Here is a 19,685-nt window from a genome sequence, read left to right as displayed (position 1 = left end):
GGCCTGGAATTTGCAGAGATTTGCCTATCTCTGCTTCCTGAGTCCTGGGATTAAAGGCCCTTGTCACCATGCCTAGCTTTCTAGTTTTTAGTATACAAATGCTATCTAAATGTTTTGAAAGGGGTCTGAGAATTTCACTTTATTTGGAGTACTTGTAAGTGGTATTGCTTTTATGTTTGTTTGTTTGTTTGAGACAGGGTCTTCCCCCCCCCCCCCCAGACAAGGTTTCTCTGTGTAGCCCTGGCTGTCCTGGAACTCACTCAGTATACCAGGCTGGCCTCGAACTCACAGTGATCCTTCCTCTCCCTCCTGAGTGCTGGTGTTAAAGGTGTTCATCACCACCTCTGGTAAGACGGGGTCTTAGTTTGCCCTTGAATCGGCTGTGGAGCTGAGGCTGGCCTTGAACTCCTAATCTGACTCTGCTTCTACCTCCCAACTGCAAGGGTTAAAGACCTCTGCTGCCAGGATTTCTGTAAGTCTGAGGCTGGTCTTGTCTCAAACAAGTGAACAGCCTGTCTTGAAACAAACAAAAAAAACAACAAAGAAATAAACCTGTGTCACCAAGCCTGGTCTTTTCTGGTTTTGAGACAGGGTTTCCTCTGTAGCTCCTTAGAACTCATGAAGTAGTCCAGGTTGGCCATGATCTCCTGGTGATCTGTCTGTCTCTATCTCCTGAATGCTCTTATTATATAAGTGAGTCACTATTCCTGATTTCTAGTGTGAAATTTCAGCTCGATTTATTTATTATTTACTTATTGTGGCAGAATATATATATGTACATGGTTCTTGCTGTCCTGCTTTGCAATTAAAGTTGTGTATCACAATACTAGGTGGAATACACACACACACACACACACACACACACACACACACACACGAATACATTTTTGAGACAGGGTTTCTTTGTATAACAGCCCTGACCCTGACTGTCCTAGAACTTGATTTATAGACCAGGCTGGCCTTGAACTCACAGAGATCCACCTGCCTCTGCCCCCTGACTGCTGGGATTAAAGGTGTGTGCCACCTTGCCCAGCCTGGAATTGCTCTTTTTAAAGACAGAGTCTCAGTATGCAACTCTAGCTAGCCTCTTATCCGGAGATCTGGCTGTGACTGTTTCTGCCTCTTTGGTGCTGGGATGTACCACCATGTCTGGCTAACCCTGTATCTTCATCCTCCTCCTTGCCTCTTTTTTTTTTTTTTTTTAAATCCTCAAACAGGATTTCTTTGTTCAGTCCTGGCTGTCTTGAAACCCACTCTGTAAACCAGGCTGGCCTTAAACTCACAGAGCTCCGCCTGCCTCTGCCTTCTGAGTGTTAGGATTAAAGGCGTGTGCCACCACTGCCCAGTCTCCTTCTTTTATGTGTTTAGCCACATGTATGTATGTGCAATATGTGCATGCCTGGAAGCTGCAGAGGTCAGAAGAGGGCACTGGATCCTCTGGAGCAAGAGTGTGGACAGTTGGAGCCACCATGTGGGTGCTGGGAACTGAACCCAGGTCTTTTGCAAGAGAATTGAGTGTTATAAATGTTTGAGCCATCTCTTCAGCCCTGAAATTACATTTGTTAATGTCAATTTTCATATGTTCACAATATCATTTAGAAATATGGCTTTTGTGTATGTCTTAAGTCTTGTGACTTTTGAACCTAATTGTTGTTCAGTGCTGATTTTCCATACTTGAACCCTAAGATCTTATCCTGAGGGTCCTAAATGTAAGAATAAGCAGCAGCCCAACCCCATAAGCAGACTTCAAAGAGCCTAGGTAAGTGCTACTGGCTTAATGTCCGAGACCATTCCAGGCTCACTTCAGTGCCACTTGTGAGATTGTAGTAGCCCTGAGTTAGTCACTGGGCTAAAGTTACATTATACTAAGTGTCTTTTCTGCCTCAGAAAAGCTCATAGCTGCTATTGTGGCCTTAGCCCCTTGCACACTTGCCCACCTTCCTTCATGCACTTGCTTACCTGGCCACTAATCTCCTCTCTCCGGAGTAGCCGGATGGCTAGGCGTAGCAGCCCTACTACTGCTCGCTCCACAAGGAAGCAGAAATCGTGTGCCTGAACACACAGGTGGTATAGATGATCTCGAACAGTCTGCCACACACAGCCCACACGGTCCCTAAAATCATAAAGAGTAAGGACAGTCTCAACTGGAGAAGCCACCGAGCCAAAAGTCTGCCAGGTCTTTTACGGTTGGTGGGGATTATGCCTTAAGCAGTCAAGCACAAGCTCCCCATAACTGTTCACGGCCTCACTTGTTTCTTGCTCCCACTCAGCAAGATGGCTTTCAGCCTTCCGCACAAGCTCAGTATGGCGTCTGCCTAAAGACTGCTCTGACCTGCCCTCTCCCTCTCCTACCTGTTCTCTAACACGATCCTTAGCAGCATCTCTAGACAGAACGCAGCATCTTCTTCGTCATATGTCTCCTCATCTGGTGTCACTGAGACCAGAGCCTAGAAGACACCAGCAGGGAAAGTAGGAATGGAAGAGAAGCCACGGGCTCTGTCCTGACAGACACTGAAGGCTGCATGGCCACCCTGCTGCCTTTCTCAGGCCTCTTCATCTTATACCTTCATGAGCTCCTGCAGTGATTCCAGCTGGAGGAACTTGCTTTCTGTGATCATTTTTTCTGGGTCACATTGCTAGAGAGGACACAAGAAAGAGGGATCTATAACAAAGGAAAAGAATTTCTAAAAGCCAGGGAGAGAGGGCAGAACTGCCCTTGATACAATCCCTAGATGATTACACTCTCCAGCTCATAGGGTCACATCTTTTTAGGAGTTCTCAAGAGAGACAGACAGGCAGGCTACCTTGATACAGTCCAAGGCCACTCTCTTGGCCTCTTGGTTCTCTGTAGATGGGCCCCGTACACTTGACTGCTCAGGACCACTCAATGTCAGCCAGCTTACAAAGCTAAGAACTGTTGACTCTCCTCTGTAGGAAAAGGATATGTGTCCTGGTGAGTGCTAACATTCTGACTACTATCTCTCTAGGCTCTCAGCCACTGGTCTGCCCTTACCGGTTGGACGGTGTCTCCTCCCGCTGTAGAGAGATCTTGCCATTGGGATCCACAAAATCTTCTACCTGGACAAAAGTAAAGCAAGAGTAATTCATTTCCAGGGCGTGGCAGACAGCTCAATAGTTAAGAGCACTTATTACTACTGCAGAGGGCCTGGGTTTAGTTCCCAGCACCCACATGGTGGATTACAATCATCTGTAACTCTAGTTCCAGGGAATCGGAGGCCCTCCTCTATCCTCCATTGGCACTAAGTATGCACATCATGCGTGTGTGTGTGTGTGTGTGTGTGTGTGTGTGTGTGTATTCAGGCATAATGCCCATATACACATAAATCTAAAAAATAATTACAAGAAATTATCTAGCCATGGTGGAATAGACCTGGAGTCTCAACACTTAGGAGGCTGAGACAGGAGCTACAGAGCAAGTTCAAGGCCAATCTTGTCAACTTAGTGAAACCTTGTCTCAAAAAAAAAAAAAAAAAATCATTTCTTTTGTGTGTATCATTTCCATTCTCGTGCTTCCTGGCCACGTAAACTTCTCTGGATTTCTTCATGTAGACAGTTCATATACTACTGTGTCCCCTCTAAGAGGTGACCGACTGTGGCTTCTACCAGCCTTCCTTTCTGTAGCATTACATTTGAGGTTCTCTTAGTGAGCACTGGCAAGCATCAGGTGTAGTGCTATCTTACACACACACACACACACACACACACACACACACACACACACACACACACACACGGCACAGAAGGCTAGGCCTCTGACTTGTTAATGCTGAACATTCCATCAAGAATTACCTCCACCATAGCCTTGGGTAAAAGTTGGGCTCGGAAGAGCTGCAGCATGGCCTCCATGATATTCTTCCAGCCCTCCCGAAGGATGTCACCATGACGATGGGCCAAATGGAATACTGTCTTGGCTGCAATGTGGGCTTTAGGGTTGCTTCCAAATACACTGGGAAGGTTCTCAATAGACTGGAAAAGAGGTTTTAAAGAGTCAGGGTTGGCTCATGTCTGGAAAGAAAAGTCTTTCAGATCTCTCTGCCTATGGTTCCCAAGAATCTTTCTGTAGGATTTGCTTCAAATCCCGTATAATATAAGTGGGGAAGGTCAACTTGATGAAGATCTTTCCTATGGTATCTCCTCCCCCATCCCATTACATGACATGACACTATTCTCATTCCAGACCTTGTAAGGTAGAACTGGCCTAAGCTTCTTCAAGAGGGTAGATATGGTTGATGTAACTTCCACGGTTGAGGCTCACTCTCCTCTGGGACTCTAAGCACAGTTCCTGTTCCAACTCACCTCACTACTTAGAGATGTGAATTTGCACAGAGAGATGATGAGATTGTCAAACACATCGCTGAGGCCATAGTGGGCGGAGATCATGGCACACTTCCTGTAATGTCACCCCATCACAGAAACAGTCACTGAAAGGCCACTCAGCCCTTCTAAGTTCCTAAGCAGCCTTCCATTGGTTCTTCCCCAATGGGTCACAGAAAGAACCCTTTAACTCCAGCATGTTTAAGACTGAGATTTCCCAGGCTCCAGCCTCCCTCCAGAGAACCAGGGGAAATCCCATTTTGATGAAAGTCAGAGAGGCATGGGGGCAAGCCACATTAACTTAGTGAGATGCAAGGACATGGAAACAGGCCACAGCTGGCTTACCTGAAACCTGAGATGGCTTTCTGGATGATGGTCTCCTCAAGGCTTTTATCAAAGACATAAGAGAGAGCAGCAATAGTGGGGCCCCAGGTCATAGTGAAGAGGTCAAGATCGTAGCTGCCAGGAGGTACTCGAAGGAATATGCCCTCAGGGGTAGCACCCCGGTGAAGCAGCAGGCTCCACACATAGTTCTCACGAACCAGACCTGTCTGTTCCTCAGGCATCACAATCTCCTCATTCCTGTCAGAGGGAAGGGAAAAGCTAGGCACACTCCTGTGAACACTGCTCCTAAACTAAGAACAGGGGTTTCACCTATAGAGGCATCTTGCACTCCTATGAGGTTAATACAGCTACAGCTAAGTGATCTGTTTGCACCCTAGCACTGGGGTCAGGGAGAGCATGAATACATTCATAATCTCAAAGTCTCATCCCAAACCTTCAGACCTGTCCTGAGAGCTCACCTTCTTTCTGGGTAGGAGGATAAACTTCCACTTTTCCTGACCTATTATAAGGAGTAAACTGAGGGAGGTGGCACCTACCCATAATTCTAGCACTTAGTACCCAAGGCAAGGAGATGACTCAGATACAAAGCACGTCTGAGGCAACCTTGAGCTGTATGAGGCTCTGTCTCAAGATCATAACAAAACAACTAAGTATCCTATCTCTGACTCAAGCCTTACCCTCTAGTGCTGATCTTGAGTTCTCTACCAACCAGAAAATGGCTTTTGTGAGCTCTCCAGGAAGCCAGGTAATTTGGGCTCAGGAAACAGGGTCATGATACCTCATTTAAGAGGAATAGTTTGGACTGGAGATGTAGTAATGAAACATATTCTTAGCCTACATGAGGACCTGGGTTCACTCCCTAGTACAAACACATACTTAAACATATAACACGAGAGGGCTAACGTGTACAGACCCTAAGCTTGGAATACTAGACGCCCATTGTTGCTCAGGCTTCCTTAAGTAATACATGAGCTGTCACAGGTAAGGATGCCCAGCTTAAGTCTCAAAGCTAAACCCAGGGTGCGGGAGTCACTATAGTCTGTTGTGACTCTAGAAACAGGAAAAGGAAGCAATGAGGCTCTCTTTAGCAGAGACACTACATCACTCTCCACATTACTCACTTGATGGCATGGTACATGTCTTCCAAGATGTCTTGATCAAAGTCCTTGCCTCCATTCACACCTTTTAGGTTTTTGCGAAACTCCTAGAGATAGGCCAGTATGTTTTCCCTTGTGTCAAAGCTGTATACCACCCAAGGAACTCCTTAAGTTTGTGACAAATAGGACTTTGGAAACAATTAAGTGAAAGAACCCATTCTCCATCCCAGTCCCTCTTCTGAATTGGTCATCCCTCCCTGACCCCCTTGACAGAACCTGTCTCCCCCACACACTGGAAACTTTCCATGGCTTTCTTGATACTTTCAAAGCTGTACTGAACCTTCTGTTTTGGTTGGAACCCAAGCTTACCTCCAGGGTCATGGGTGCATTCTGCTTTCGAGCATTGTGGTTATGTTGGTCGGTGTTAAGCATGATGACAGCATAGGCCAGGGCAAAGCAGGCATCGCTATTAGCAAATGGGGAGCCATTACAACTCTGAAAAAGCAAAGACTCCATCTGTGTTAATGTCCTTTTCTGGCAATTAAGTTCTTACTATTACCAACCCACTGGTCAGTGTTGGTATACAAGGGGAGCACTTCCTAGAAAATGGCCAACTCCTTAATAGAAGGCACTCCATGGGAAGTCCACTGCTATGGCTCTCAACCTTCTTAGGAGGCAATTGATGAGGTTTTTTAGCTGAGGGAACAAAGAATCCCTCAATCTGATAAGGGATCAGTGGCTCAGTTTCTGACACTAAGACTTACCCTCCAGTGCTCAGTGAATACCTCCAGCAACCTGTGAATAACGGGTGCTTCCCCAGGCAAACGGAAGGCTTCCAGGTAGAGTCGGAGAGCTTCGTCAAGCCGCAGACCCTGAAAGCTGAAGGTGCTACAGAGAAAGAAAACAGAAGGAAAAGGCTGAAGATATTGAAACTGTATAGATAAGTTTAGGCTGTTAGTCACAGTCTTCATAATATTCTCTTACTGGAACAGAGGAGGCTGATGGCTCTGGCACAGGAGTGGTTAAGTACACCCTGGCCATTTCTAGCAGAATCCCTAACTTTAGCACTTACCACATTAGTAAAATTCTAGACACCTCACCCCTCAGAACCCTGCTGTATCCTACTCTGCGATGCTTTCCATTGGAACCCAGGGGATGGGGATTGGGGTACTCCTAAAGCCTTAGTCCCTTTCAGGTCCAACAGATATATATCACAGGAAGAGGCAAGAACATTCGTTATGTGAGCTGGTCATCAGCAGGAACTGGTGGACCTCCTTTGTCCCCCCAGACATCTCTTTTTTTCTCTCTTCTTTCCCTGAACCCCCCCATATCTTTCTTTTTTGTGACACTCACGCATGCTAAAGGAGCAACCATCATTGAGTGATATCCATGAGTGTGACACTCTCGTATGCTAAGGGAGCAACCATCACTGAGTGACATCCCAGTCCCCACACTGCTTACTTCTTCCTTACCTCACAAAACTCTCCAACAGGTCCATGTTTTTGCGGTCACTCACAAACTCTCCAATCATTTTTTTGTCTAAGCGCGGGTTTTCCCGGAGCCATTGGGCTACCTCTGTGTTATCCATTGGGGTGCTGAGGAGGCCTTTCTCCTGCAGAAACTGGATCCCCTTCTTTGGTTTTTGGTTGAACTGCTCTGTACCAGTGATCAGCAGCTAGAAGACAAAAACTAGAGGTATCAAAAGTTGCTATGCTCTTAAGTCAGACAAGATAGGCCACAGTCTATCGTAGCCTAAAGCTATTCACCTAATGAGTTCTTTGAACGTGGTTCTAATTAATTCCATGGCTAACACTAGGTTGTACTGGCCTTAGCTTTTTTCCTGTTTTCTCATCTCACTGGCAGTGATTGGGAGCACCTTCCCATTCCTTTTTGAGAGCTACAGATGTTCAGGGCAACCTCCCCTCCTCTAGTGAGTGATTGGGAAGATGGAGAGGAAGCAGATTAGTGAGTTCTTCTCTTCAATTTTATAGCTACCTCTGGCATCTACAGCCAGCCAGCATTGTGTCAGGCTGGGTTGAGATGCCTTCCCTTTTCAGACTGTCTTGCTTTTAAGGTCCTGCTTGGGTTTGAAGGACAAAGCAGACTAAACCGATCTCTTTGCTCCCTGAATATCTAGTCACAGACTTGCAATCAAATGCATATATCTGACAATAAGAAAGGATTAACTACAAGTTTTTATGTTAAGAAAACCAAAAATATCCCTCTCCTAGGCAGGAAGCTATTTACCATTGATACCTGCTGCTGCTGCTGAGAAAGGGAAAGGAAGACAAGGGAAGAATGTGGGGAGGACTATGATGGTTAGCTTTCCAACTGAAGGAAAAAATACATAAACCAACCATTATTTGAGCTTTACTAAAGTACCAGGATAAATATCAATACCTTTTCTTACCAGTCGCTATGCTGGACCTGGAGATGATCAATAACCTTTGCTGACCCAATGACAGCAGCTTCCAGAGCTTCTGTCACCACTACTAGGAGTATCTGGCTATTGGCTGAAGTAGCTTTGCTCGGGGGCCAACAACGGCACAGGTCAGGGGTAAGGAAATGCTTTTCAAGGAGAGGGAGAAGTTGTGCAGTCCCAGAAAAACCTAGAGACTAGTCTTGGAAGCTGTATAAGGAGCTGCTAAAATCACTCCATGTGCATCCGCTGAGACAAGTCAGTTAGTTCTACAGAGGACACCTACATAAGGGTGAATGCTAAACACACTGGGGGAATGTATGGATTTATGTACCTTTTTTTTGTTCTTAATTTCAATTAGTTCCCGTGGATCTGGCAGAAGACAGGAGAATCGAGGCGGCTTCCTGGTGAACTTTTTGTCAGCTAGGATGGAAGAGGATAAACACACAAGACCTTTGTACAGTTATTGATGCTCTCCCCAGCAAAACCAAGTAATATTATACATGTTCTTGTCTTTGACCTCCTACCTGCTGGAAATCCTATCCTCTAGGGCTCTAATTGTTTTCTTTCCTTTCTCTGGGGTTTAAGATAAGGTGAAGTGCTAAAGCTCTTCTAGGTATGGCCTTAGGCCACTCTGTTTTCCCAAACCTCCCCATGTTCCTTCTCTCTAAGCCCTCTTGTTGAAGGAGTTTAGAGTCATGGACACTGGGTACCTACCCCCAGAGTCACCAGCTTCCTCCAGATCTCTGCACCCTGGCTTTCCATGTTCTGTTGACAACCATCCTCCACTTGGAAAATGAACGCCTAGGGCATCTAAGGTCACACCTGTGGATTTCCCATCACTGGCTGCTCTCTCAGCTGGGTGACAGGGAAAGATATGAAGACTTATGAGTAGAAAGTCAAGCAGTATTGTAAAAGAGGTTGAATCCCAAGCCAAAAAGAGCTGCATGTTCTTATATAGGATACGAGCTAGTTCTGATAGGAAAAATTCAAGACAGAGTAAGGAGGGTAAGGGAAGAAGGGGGGAAAGAAAGACAAAAAAGAAAGAGAAAAAGAACAATATAAGACGCTTCTCACACTTGCTAGTTTCTGGGTTGCCATCCACTGCCTCAAAGCCAGGTCTGGCTGTCTCTTTCTTCTCTTGCTGGTTGAGGGTGTTGAGGACTTTGGCCTGACAATGAGACTCAGTGCTGTCAATGACTGTCAAAAGGGCATCAAGAGACAGCAGGTGTGTTGTATAAAGCTGACCAGACACAGGAAAGGCATTCTGGAAAGAAAACAGAGCCATTAGATTTGAGGTAGGAATATACTTCACCTGATTATTTTCCCCCAAACCCAACAACTAATGATTTCTCATCGCCCTGTACCCACCACTGAAGCGCCCCACTCCCTGTACTATCAATGCTACCAGGGGGAGATTTCTTCACAGTGCCTAGAGGCGAGCGATAGTGCTCAGCACCTTGGACAGCAGCTTGGTGAGGTCTTCAAAGAGGTTGGAGCAATAGTAGTCACAATCGTAGTTGATGTAGAGCTCCGTGACAAAGCTGGGGATGCGCCAGAGCTGTACAATGGCCTCCAGCGCCATCTCCTTCATCTCATAAGGCATCTTGGGGTTTTCAACAGTGATGATCTCCATAAGCTTTTTGATGTACATCTGTCAACAGCAACCCAGTGACAGCCATTTGGTTGAGGAAAGATGGCAAGAGAAAATTGGATAGGAACACCACCAAACAGGAGGCCAAAGCCCATTCAGGAGGCATGTATTGCGATATCAAAAGATCCCCTTCTCCTCAGAAATATATCCCCTCTTTGTCTCCCATAGGCTCTCATTCCTATCTCCAGTCTCAAAGAAGTTGCCTACTGTCCTTTTAAAAGTGCGTTGTCTATAAAGCCTACCCTAGTCTTATTTAGACTTCCTTTTGGCAATTGAGCATCAATGCTGGTTTGACTTATAAGAACTCCTAGGCAGAAAAGCTGCCCCATTTGTGGTAAGATCTGCCAGTCCTCGTATTTGGATTCTTCCCACACCCTTTTTTTGAGACACTTTTGCTCTGTAGCCCAGGCTAGCCTTAAATTTACAGAAATCTTCTTGTCTCAGCCTCTACATGCTTGGATTACTGGCATGAGCTGTCATGCCCAGTTATGGGCTCTCCTACATTATAGTCAAATGCTTTTGTTTGGGATCCTCCTAACTATTCTACTATAAAGGCTAGGCAATGAGACAAGGTAGGGAGGCCACAAATACCTTCTACAGGAAGCTCATAAATATCTCTATCTTGAGATAGACCACCCACTGGTAGACCTTCCCCACTCTCTCAGAGTCCCCCACCTTATGCCCAATAACCCTTCCCTTCTTCAACATGGTGTTGCAGCTCCCAATGTGGGCAGAGCCTTGCTCAACCAGAGGATGCTCCAGCCACCAGAAGTCCAGGAAGGCTGCCTGTCCCTGGATCCTCCCACAAACTTTCTTCGTACTCCTCCCATCCTCCCCCAAACCCCATACCTTTCCTTGTCCCAGCCTCCACTTGGACCAGAGGCCATGTTAGCTGCCAGAAGTCCAGTCCATAACTCTGGCAGTACTCACTTTTAAGTGAGTATTAGCTGTTAAGTAAAGGATACTCATGCTACAATCTACAGACCCAGAGAGGCTAAGTAACAAAGAGGGCTCTGGGGTGGGGGTGGGGGTGAGGGAGGGTGCAACTGGATCTCTCTGGGAAGTGGAAATAGAGTTTGTGAGTGGATTGGGGTAGGTGGGGATGGGGACAGGAGGGATCAAGGTGGGGAGTTGATGAAGGGAGACAGTACAGGAAGAGATGACTGGAGCCGGAGGGCATGGGGGTGGGTTGGGGTGATATGGAAACCCAGTGCAGCAAAAACTCTCTGGAATCTATGAGAGTGACCCTAGAGAGGATTCCTAGTAATGGGGGACACAAAACCTTAACTGTCCATCTTCTGTTAACAGGCGAGGTTTCTAGTGGCAGGACTGGGATACCAACCCAGCCACAAAACCTTCTACCTACAATCTGCCCTGCCTGCAAGATATGCAGGGGCAACGGTGGCACAGAACTTGTGGAAATGGCCTACCAATGACTTATTTAATTTGAGGCCTATCCCATGAGAGGGAGCCCATGCCTAATACTGCCTGGATGATTAGGAACTGGAGGCTGGATAGCCCAGAGACCTATGGTAGAACTAAACACTAGCAAAAAAAAAAAAAAAAAAAAAAGTCAATGAAATGACTCCTATTGATAATCTATACACAGATATCATTGACTGGTACCTAGCACAGTTCTCATTAGAGGCTGTCCCTGGCTTGGAGCAGATAGAGAGACCCACAGCCAAATGGGTAGAGAGAGAGCCCAGGTTTTCTACTGGGTCCCTCCCTGAGATGGGAAATGCAGTGGAAGACTGGAGGAGGAACTCAGGAGAATACACAGGGGCTCAGAGACTGATAGCGGCAATCTTAAGGCCTGTATAGGTCTGCATTAGACCCTCTGCATATATGGTTGTTGGCTTGGTGTTTTGGGATGACTCCTGACAGTGGGAGTGGGTGTATCTCTGACTCTTCTGTCTGCTTTTGGAACCCTTTTCTTCCTAGTGTTGCCTCGCCCAGCCTTGTGTCTGTTCTTTTTTTTTTTTTGGTTTTTCGAGACAGGGTTTCTCTGTGTAGCCCTGACTGTCCTGGAACTCACTTGGTAGACCAGGCTAGCCTCGAACTCAGAAATCCGCCTGCCTCTGCCTCCCAAGTGCTGGGATTAAAGGCCTGCGCCACCAGGCCCAGCTGTGTCTGTTCTTATTGTGTCTTATTGTACCACATTCAGTTGATGTCCCTGGGAGGCCTGCTCTTTCTGAGAATGGGAGTAGGGAGGTGGGGAGAGTGGATCTGGGGGAGAGGCAAAGTGAGGGGGCCCTGGGAGGCATGAAGGAAGGGGAAGCTGTGGTTGAAATGTATTATGTGAAATAAGAATAAATAAAAAAATTTAAAAAGTCTATCTTAAGCATGACTCATTGAGCTGGCCCATGGATAAAGCCATGTAGTCGCCTGTTTTTGTTCTACTTTCCAAGGTCAAAACACTTACCTCTAACTGGAACTTGAGGTGTTCTCGCATGCTCTCAAAGAGTAAGAAGCACACTCGTAGGGAAGCAGCATAAAGGTTCAGGCGCTCTACGCTGAGTAGCTGGGGTCAGAGAGTGGGAAGCCATGAGGTTTGTGAGGTCGAGTGTAATTCAACCAACGAAGATACAGGAGAGCCGACCAGTAAGGCTGCTTCAGAAGGCCTACGTTCTAACGGAACTCTTTTTTTCTTGTCATTTGTTTTAAAAGCAAACTTTATTTTACATTTTTTTATTTGTGTGTAGGAGGGGAGCAGGACACACATGAAAGGGTGCATCCCAAGGGAGACGTTCCTCTCTCTCTGCCTTCTAGGTGCCAAGGATCAAACCCAGCATGCCAGGCTTGGTAGACATTCTTCTACCCACTGAGCTTGTTGCTGGCACGGCTTTGTTTTTCTGAGCTCATGTCACTCAGGCTGGTCTTGAGCTCACTACGTAGTTGAAAGTTACCTTGGGTTTCTTATCTGCCTGCCTCTGCCTCCCAAGTAGACAACTGCTGGATTACAGGTATTACCACCACAACTGGATTCTGATTTAGCCATTCCGTCCTCAAGTCCTTAGAGAGCTCAGTAGCTCTCTAAGGAACCCTTTTACTGTGGCTTCTGGCCCACTAAAAGCATGCTAGTCATGGAATTCTAGTGGCTTTTCAATCTCAAAAACCAACCAAGTCTAGTCTTACCTGGAATAAGTGTCGGCACATCTCATCCTTGATGAGACCCAAAAGAGTCTGGCACTGGGCCACAGGCGCTGACTCAAGAGCCACTGTCAGCAAATGCAGTCCCATGTGGATCATCACCTCAGAGTTATGGCGGTCGTGTGGATTTGTGAGGGAGATAAGGAAGCGGAAGAGCTCACGGATGCAAGGAAGACCATAAGGAACCAAAGCTGTGCCTGCAAAGGTGGGAAGACATACCCCAGCTGTTTGATACCATATAGATAGATCTGTGTTATACATGGCAAAAACTTGTTTGTTGCGTTTGTGTGTTATATGTGTTTGGTGCATGCATGTGCAGGTGTGGTATGGTGTGCAAATGTATGTACCTGAACATGTGCACATGGAAGACACAAAGACTGCCAGAAGCCTTCGTCTTATTGCTCTGTTTTATTGCCTTAACCAGGTCTCTCACTGACCTGGAAACTCACTGTTTCAGCAGACTCTCCAGATTCACATGTCTGAAAACCCCAAAGATGGGATTACAGGCACCTGCAGCCATGCCTAACTCTTTACATGGGTACGAGGGATTTGATTCTGGTTCTCACGATTGCAGAGAAGCAATCTTGCCCACTGAGTTATCTTCCAGCCCTTATCTGTGGCAATTTCAGGATATTAATTTCCTCTAAGGAAAAGGATCCACTACCTATCTCTCAATGGATAAAGTCAGAAGCAAGGCTTTTTCTTAGAAGTCCTAAGCTTTATATTGCTCCTTCTCTCCTCCAATTGTCTCTCTAGCTCTCTGAATGACTTAGGCAAAAGTTCTATATATGCTAATAGTTTTATAGCTTGATTCCATTCTCTGTCTCATCCAAGCTGCTCTAGGCTCAGCTGGAATATCTATCTGGTAGGATGGGAGGTGAATAGGCAGAGCCTTCCAGAGGGTACCTACCTTCTTTCTGGGAGGACTGGGTAAAGCGCACACCCCGAGGATTGACGTAGTCCATGTCATGGACAGAGGCCGAGTCAGAGTGGTCAGCAGGGGATGTACACTCCTCTAACACTTCAGGGATGGACTCCACCGATGCTGACTGGGCCTTCTCTACATGGGCCCCTTCCTGCTAGGACCAACAGCAGTCAGACAGACGAACAAAAAGGAGGCAAAAACAACTTAAAATTTATTCCCCTGAATTTTATGGTTTCCAAGCTGTCTTCAATGGACTACAGCTCATTGATTTATACAACAATATAAGATGGCCCAGGGCCACCTGAGGAACCATTGTCTAAGATGACAGACTCTATGGGTGCAAAACTCTCACAAGGCTTAGAATTTAGATGATTACCATCCTGTAAAGGTTGCTGCCTCACTTTTTTCAGATGCTGCCTATAATGACATTGATAAATCTCCTGAGCTCCTTTTCAGTCATACTGTATGTTTTCTGGTCAGCAGAAATAATTCTAGGAAACAGTATGCGGTGGTTTGAATATACTTGGCCCAGGGAGTGGCACTATTAGGTGTGGCCTTGATGGAGGAAGTGTCACTGTGGGGTTTGCTTTGAGACCCTCCTTCTAGCTGCCCATGAGAGTCTTCTCGTTGCCTTCAGAACAAGATGTAAAACTCTCAGCTCCTCCAGTGCCATGGCTGCCTGGATGCTGCATGCCGCCTGCCTTGATGATAATGGACTGAAATTCTAAACCTGTAAGCCAGCCCAATTTAATGTTGTCCTTTATAAGAGTAGCCTTGGTCCTGGTGTCTCTTCACAGAGATGGAAACCCTAACTAAGACACAGGGAAGAACTACCTTTACCAACCTTCCTTCTTCTTCTTCTTTTTTTTTTTTTTTTTTTTTTTAATAGACAGGGTTTCATTATGTAGCTCTAGCTGCCTTGGAACTCTCTCTGTAGATCAGGCTGGCCTTGAACTTACAAAGATCCACCTGCCTTTGCCTCCTGAGTGCTGGGATTAAAGACATGTACCACCATACTTGGCCAAACCTTCTTGGCCAAGGCTCAGGTTCCTACAGTGACGTGTAGAACTGAAGAGGGGCCTTCAGGAGTCAGTCCTACCTGAGGGTCAAGCTGATCAGAAACGCCCATCTCACTGCTCCCAGGCTCGCTGGTGGTGGTCTCCCTTGGGGAGCCAGCTTGCTCCAGGTCAGTGAGGTCCTCCTTGGAGGTAGTCTGGGAGGATAATTCCAGGCCACTATCTGTACAGGGACTGACCACTGTCGAGGCAGCTTCTGAACTTGCAGAGGAGATGGATGTGGGTGCATCAATGAAGGGCACACCACCTGACAAAGAAAAGCATGAAACTTGAAGGCAAAGAGACCGTTTGTAAGTAACACATCCTCTGCAGTGCCAGGGTCTTGCTTAGACTGAATGCTCATGTATAAACACCTCTAGAGTAATAAGAATCTATGAAAAGTGAATGAACTCGAGTTGTTTAATGCAGGGTCATTAAATGATCATAGTCTGATTTGATTTGGAGTTTCCCTTTCTGTTCTCTTCAGAAAGACCAAAACCCCTCAGTTAACCAGCTTTCCATTTCAAAACCCTGGTAAAGAAAGGATCTTCTCTATGTGTTTTAATAAGCAGCAACCCAGGGCACTCACCAGTAAGGTTAGAGGACAAGGTGGCTCCATTTGGGGTGGGCAGCTCTGAACCTGGTGTGACTTTGGTTGTATGACGCGGAGGTCGAGGGGATCTTTTCTGTTTCTTCCACTTGGAGGAGTCACTCATGCCTCCTGCTCTCATTTTCAGCTGGAAAAATCGTATAGAATTAGTATCCAGACTAAAAGAGTATTTAAACTAAGATGTTATTCCTAAAACATCTCATTACTCAGTCTCTAAAAAACCACTTATACCCCACATCGGTATTAAATAATCTAGACCATCAGAATATACACTTGTGCCTCTCCATTTACAGCTTTTTGGATTGATACAAAGGCTTCCACATGGAAGGTTACACTTTGCATTTTGACTAGTCATTGATATAGCCATCTGTCACACATATCACTCTGCTTCCTGGGTAACTGGTGCTGTATATGATGCACGAACCTCTTGCTGAAAACGTAAGGCAGGCTTTGCCCAGAGCCTCAGACTACAGACCTGTGCACGGACTTTCTTCCACAGTCAGCTGCAGGGCAGCTCCTAGTTCCAGTTCTTGCCTAGGTATGAGCACCTACCCCTCCCTATCAAGAAAGATGCAAAGCTTTCCCACTAAGGCACAGACTGGGACTTAGACCATAAGGATAACTCTTTTTCTGGAAATTCTGTATTAAAATGGATGGTCAAAGTTAATTTTTTAGAGAAAAGAGTGACACGCCAATTGATGTGGAGTTAAAAATGGAGGCTGCACCATGCTGTTACTCCCAATTTTCATACAGCAGTAAAACGTCTTCTTCTTACAGTTGTTCTTGCTAGGCATGCTTTATTTTACTTTACTGTGTCATTACTTTTGTAGACAGAGCATCATGTACCCTGAGCAGGTGTCAGACTCACTATATAGCCAAGGATGACCTTGAGCTTTGCATTCTATTTCCCAAGAGCTGGGATTACAGGTGTGTACCCCACACTCCACTTAGGTGCTACTGGGACTCAACCTCAGGGCTTTGTATATGCTAGGCAAAGACTCTCGCAACTGAGTTACATTTACAGCACCACTAGATATAATTTAAAAGGGTCTATTCAATTTCTTCTGATATTTGGTGATAAAATTCCTTCTTCAAGCTCTCTTTCTCTCAAAGTTTTGATAGCCTCTGATCACCTGCTAAGATAATTCTTCCTTCCTTCCCTAAATCTCCTCCTAATAAAGGAGGTCCCCAAACTGAACCTTTCTCCCAGTTCTTAATACAGTACCAGCTTCTTATTGGATTCATATTCTTGTTCCTCCATCTCTAAAACACCTGCAGTCATATGGCAAAATATGAGCTTCTGTGACTAAACAGGGACCAGGATGCTCTTGTCAGTAAGTAACCTGGGAGTTCAGGGAGATCACACTCATGGTAGAAAAAGGATCTAAGAGAACAAGCCAAATAGGAGGCAAGAAACCCAAAAGACCAAGGAAAACAAGGACCATTTGGCTTTATTGGTCATTATCACTAAGCTTCAAAAAGTTCAAACAACTAAAGCTTTATAAGCTACCTCTCCTTTCCAGGAGGCTCCACTATATGAGTCCCACTTCTAGTAAGAATGACAGTCAGTAATGGGCATCCTTTCCATATACAAGTTGGTATCGCCTATCTTTTACTTTACGTTTTGCAAATCTAGCTTCAACTAGGTTATTTCAGTGAGTGTTCCTGGCCTTTTGACTGGTCCAGGAGCCTGAAGGCTGGTAGTTTTCACGAAGGCTTCACTGCTGCTATGTTCTGTGTCCTAAGGCTCTAAGGTGCATAGTAGGTGGCAGGTGTTCATGGAACCCTATACCACTTTATCTGTACAATTCTACATTCCAAAAGACAACAGTGGCTTTATAAAAATAGTGCAGATCTTAGGCTAATAGTCATGACAACATGCAGGTTAGTCAGTCAGTGAAGAGAGCTGAAATTGGTAACTATGCAAACACAAAAATTTGAGACAATGCAATCAAATAGGACAGAAACCCCTTGCTAGGGAACACTCACTCACAGAGTTAATTCATCTGTAGTGACAGGAATGCTCGCAATCACACCTCTGGCATGCACACCCTTGTGATGGATAATGTGGACGTCCTTTATCCCTTACTTTTCTCGTCTTTTAAAGGCAAGGATATCTCAAGGGCCAGGTAATCTTTAGCTTACACTCCTTCCCTAAACTCATCTACATTTTTAATTTTAAAGGACAGAGGGTATCTTTGCAGATTCTAGAAAATTCCCAGTGTCCTGGTCCCTAGTTCCTTTCTATCAACCTAGAGTTCTGAACTTTGCTATGATCCCTTTTATGTAACAACAACAACAACAACAACAATAACAGCACTTCTTACAGGATGAAACAGCTTTTCCCACCAACATAGCCATGTACCCAGATTTACACAAGGACTATCGATGCTCTCAACTCCAGCTCTGAGACAAGGGAGAGGAGAAGGATCTTCCTTGAGGTTCTTGTAGTTTCCCTAGAAATGGTGGGTCTTAAGCCTTCCCACAAGATGACAGCAGGACCCATGTTTTCTAGGCTCATTTTGTGATGTTTAAGGCTTCATTCTGTTCCAAGCAACCAGATGTCCCAGGAGAATTCCCAGTACTGCAAAACCATAAACACACGCAGCTTCCAAAAGCCAAGCCGTGTCATAGGGTGGGTAAGTTGTGCTCTGAACAGCAGAAATGGAACCCAGTGTTACACATAAAAAACAAACAAAACAAAAACATTTAAATAATAAATAAACCAAAAGGGGGGGGAAGGAAAGGGAGAGGGAGAGAGACCTTGAGGTTCTTAAAGAGTAGTACCCTCTCTAACTGGTTCAGGGCTTTGGTCTGCTCCCCACTACTTAGCTCCAGTTTGTTGAGGAGACATGGAGAAATCTGTGAAAGACAGGCAAATGCACGGTTTAAACAGAGTAAATAAACTCAGACGCGCCAACAGGGCACAGGGCAGGAATGGGGATGAGTGGGAGGGAACACGGGCAGGTCAGGTGCATGCACCAATAGCCAAGGGTCATTTTCACGGGCAGAACCTCATCAGAGGTCTGAGAAGTCCAGAGTTTCAGCTCAAGAAAGAAAAAGGCCATCCTGATCACCATTCTTTTCTCAGCAATCTGAGAGCCCTTTGATCCAGAGTACAGCTTGATTTGACCTCTTCAACAGAGACTATTGTAAGCACAAGCCCAGGCTTATTCAGCATTAGGAGGGGATTTGGGGCACAGCCTCTTTAGGACTCTTACTTGCTGACAAGACTGAACCAAATGGGATGGCCAGATCCAGTTTCCTTAAGGACTGACTCACTAGCATATGTGGTTGGTCAACAAAGACAGGTAGGTCAGAGAGGAAAGGTGGAGAAAGGAGACACACACGGGAGGTATATCTCTGACTTATAGGAGTGACAGTTATTACAAGTAGACCCATCTAAGCGAAAACATGTCTTTGCTACTAAGAAATAGTAGTACTGAAGTTCAGAAGTTATGGTGGTTTGGACAGGGGACAGCAGACAAACTTTCAGACCCCACCTTCTTCATGTTGGTTCCCACATAGCTCTTGGGTTCTTCTTTAAACTGAGGTAACCTATAAGACAGAGAATAGTATGACTGTCATTGGGGATAATGACAATATTCTTCTCTAGACCTGATATGGCAATGGTACATTGGCACACAGTATCTTGTCTCTTAGTTTACTCTTGTAAGAAGCTAGTTAGACACAAGCTAATTTCATCCCCTTTAGAACTTTGGAGCTATAGGAATTGTAATATGTAAGATACAGAGTAGTCACTGGGACAGAGTGACTAAACACCCTTGGAGTCTGAAGGCCAAGAGATAGTCAGGCATAGAAAGGGGTAAAAGCATGTTGGTGTTTCAAAGGCATTAAATCCATGGTGAAAGAAATTCTCAGTAGCAGAATCCAAGAACAGTTTAATGTACAGATAATAGGGATTAAGCCTGAAAGCAAAAAGAAATCTCATTGGTTGAAAAGTCATTGCTTTGATTCTTCTCTCAGTGTATCTTTGGAAAGGAAGTATAGAATAGGCAATGTGATCTAGGACAGAAAGGTTTCCTAGGCTCCAAATGAGGGAGTCCTTTTTTTGTTTGTTTGTTTGTTTGT

At 45.5% G+C, this 19,685-nt stretch overlaps 1 protein-coding gene across 7 annotated transcripts in view; it reads right to left on the bottom strand.

Annotated features, from left to right (window-relative positions):
• Positions 1-19,685, bottom strand: part of Gbf1 (golgi brefeldin A resistant guanine nucleotide exchange factor 1) — a 138,672-nt gene that overhangs the window by 11,910 nt on the left and 107,077 nt on the right. For 2 of the 7 annotated variants that reach the window (XM_029545453.1, XM_029545450.1), the window contains exons 8-30: positions 19,097-19,151; positions 18,357-18,455; positions 15,573-15,720; positions 15,028-15,251; positions 13,914-14,079; positions 12,989-13,200; positions 12,276-12,374; positions 9,656-9,850; positions 9,274-9,463; positions 8,914-9,054; positions 8,531-8,619; positions 7,250-7,452; positions 6,542-6,665; positions 6,147-6,272; positions 5,802-5,884; positions 4,681-4,917; positions 4,318-4,411; positions 3,811-3,987; positions 3,014-3,078; positions 2,805-2,928; positions 2,565-2,636; positions 2,353-2,447; positions 1,960-2,113 (exon numbers count right to left, since the gene is read on the bottom strand). In XM_029545453.1, coding sequence (XP_029401313.1) covers positions 1,960-2,113; positions 2,353-2,447; positions 2,565-2,636; positions 2,805-2,928; positions 3,014-3,078; positions 3,811-3,987; positions 4,318-4,411; positions 4,681-4,917; positions 5,802-5,884; positions 6,147-6,272; positions 6,542-6,665; positions 7,250-7,452; positions 8,531-8,619; positions 8,914-9,054; positions 9,274-9,463; positions 9,656-9,850; positions 12,276-12,374; positions 12,989-13,200; positions 13,914-14,079; positions 15,028-15,251; positions 15,573-15,720; positions 18,357-18,455; positions 19,097-19,151 — 3,172 coding nt within the window. Of the gene's footprint in view, positions 1-1,959; positions 2,114-2,352; positions 2,448-2,564; positions 2,637-2,804; positions 2,929-3,013; positions 3,079-3,810; positions 3,988-4,317; positions 4,412-4,680; positions 4,918-5,801; positions 5,885-6,146; positions 6,273-6,541; positions 6,666-7,249; positions 7,453-8,530; positions 8,620-8,913; positions 9,055-9,273; positions 9,464-9,655; positions 9,851-12,275; positions 12,375-12,988; positions 13,201-13,913; positions 14,083-15,027; positions 15,252-15,572; positions 15,721-18,356; positions 18,456-19,096; positions 19,152-19,685 lie in introns of all 7 variants that reach the window. The other 5 variants (XM_021205673.2, XM_029545460.1, XM_021205666.2 and 2 more) reach the window with 3 other exon arrangements.

The sequence above is a fragment of the Mus pahari genome, chromosome 1, assembly GCF_900095145.1.
Source record: "Mus pahari chromosome 1, PAHARI_EIJ_v1.1, whole genome shotgun sequence".
Taxonomy (NCBI): Eukaryota; Metazoa; Chordata; class Mammalia; order Rodentia; family Muridae; genus Mus; species Mus pahari.
This window is presented reverse-complemented; position numbering and strand designations above follow the sequence as displayed.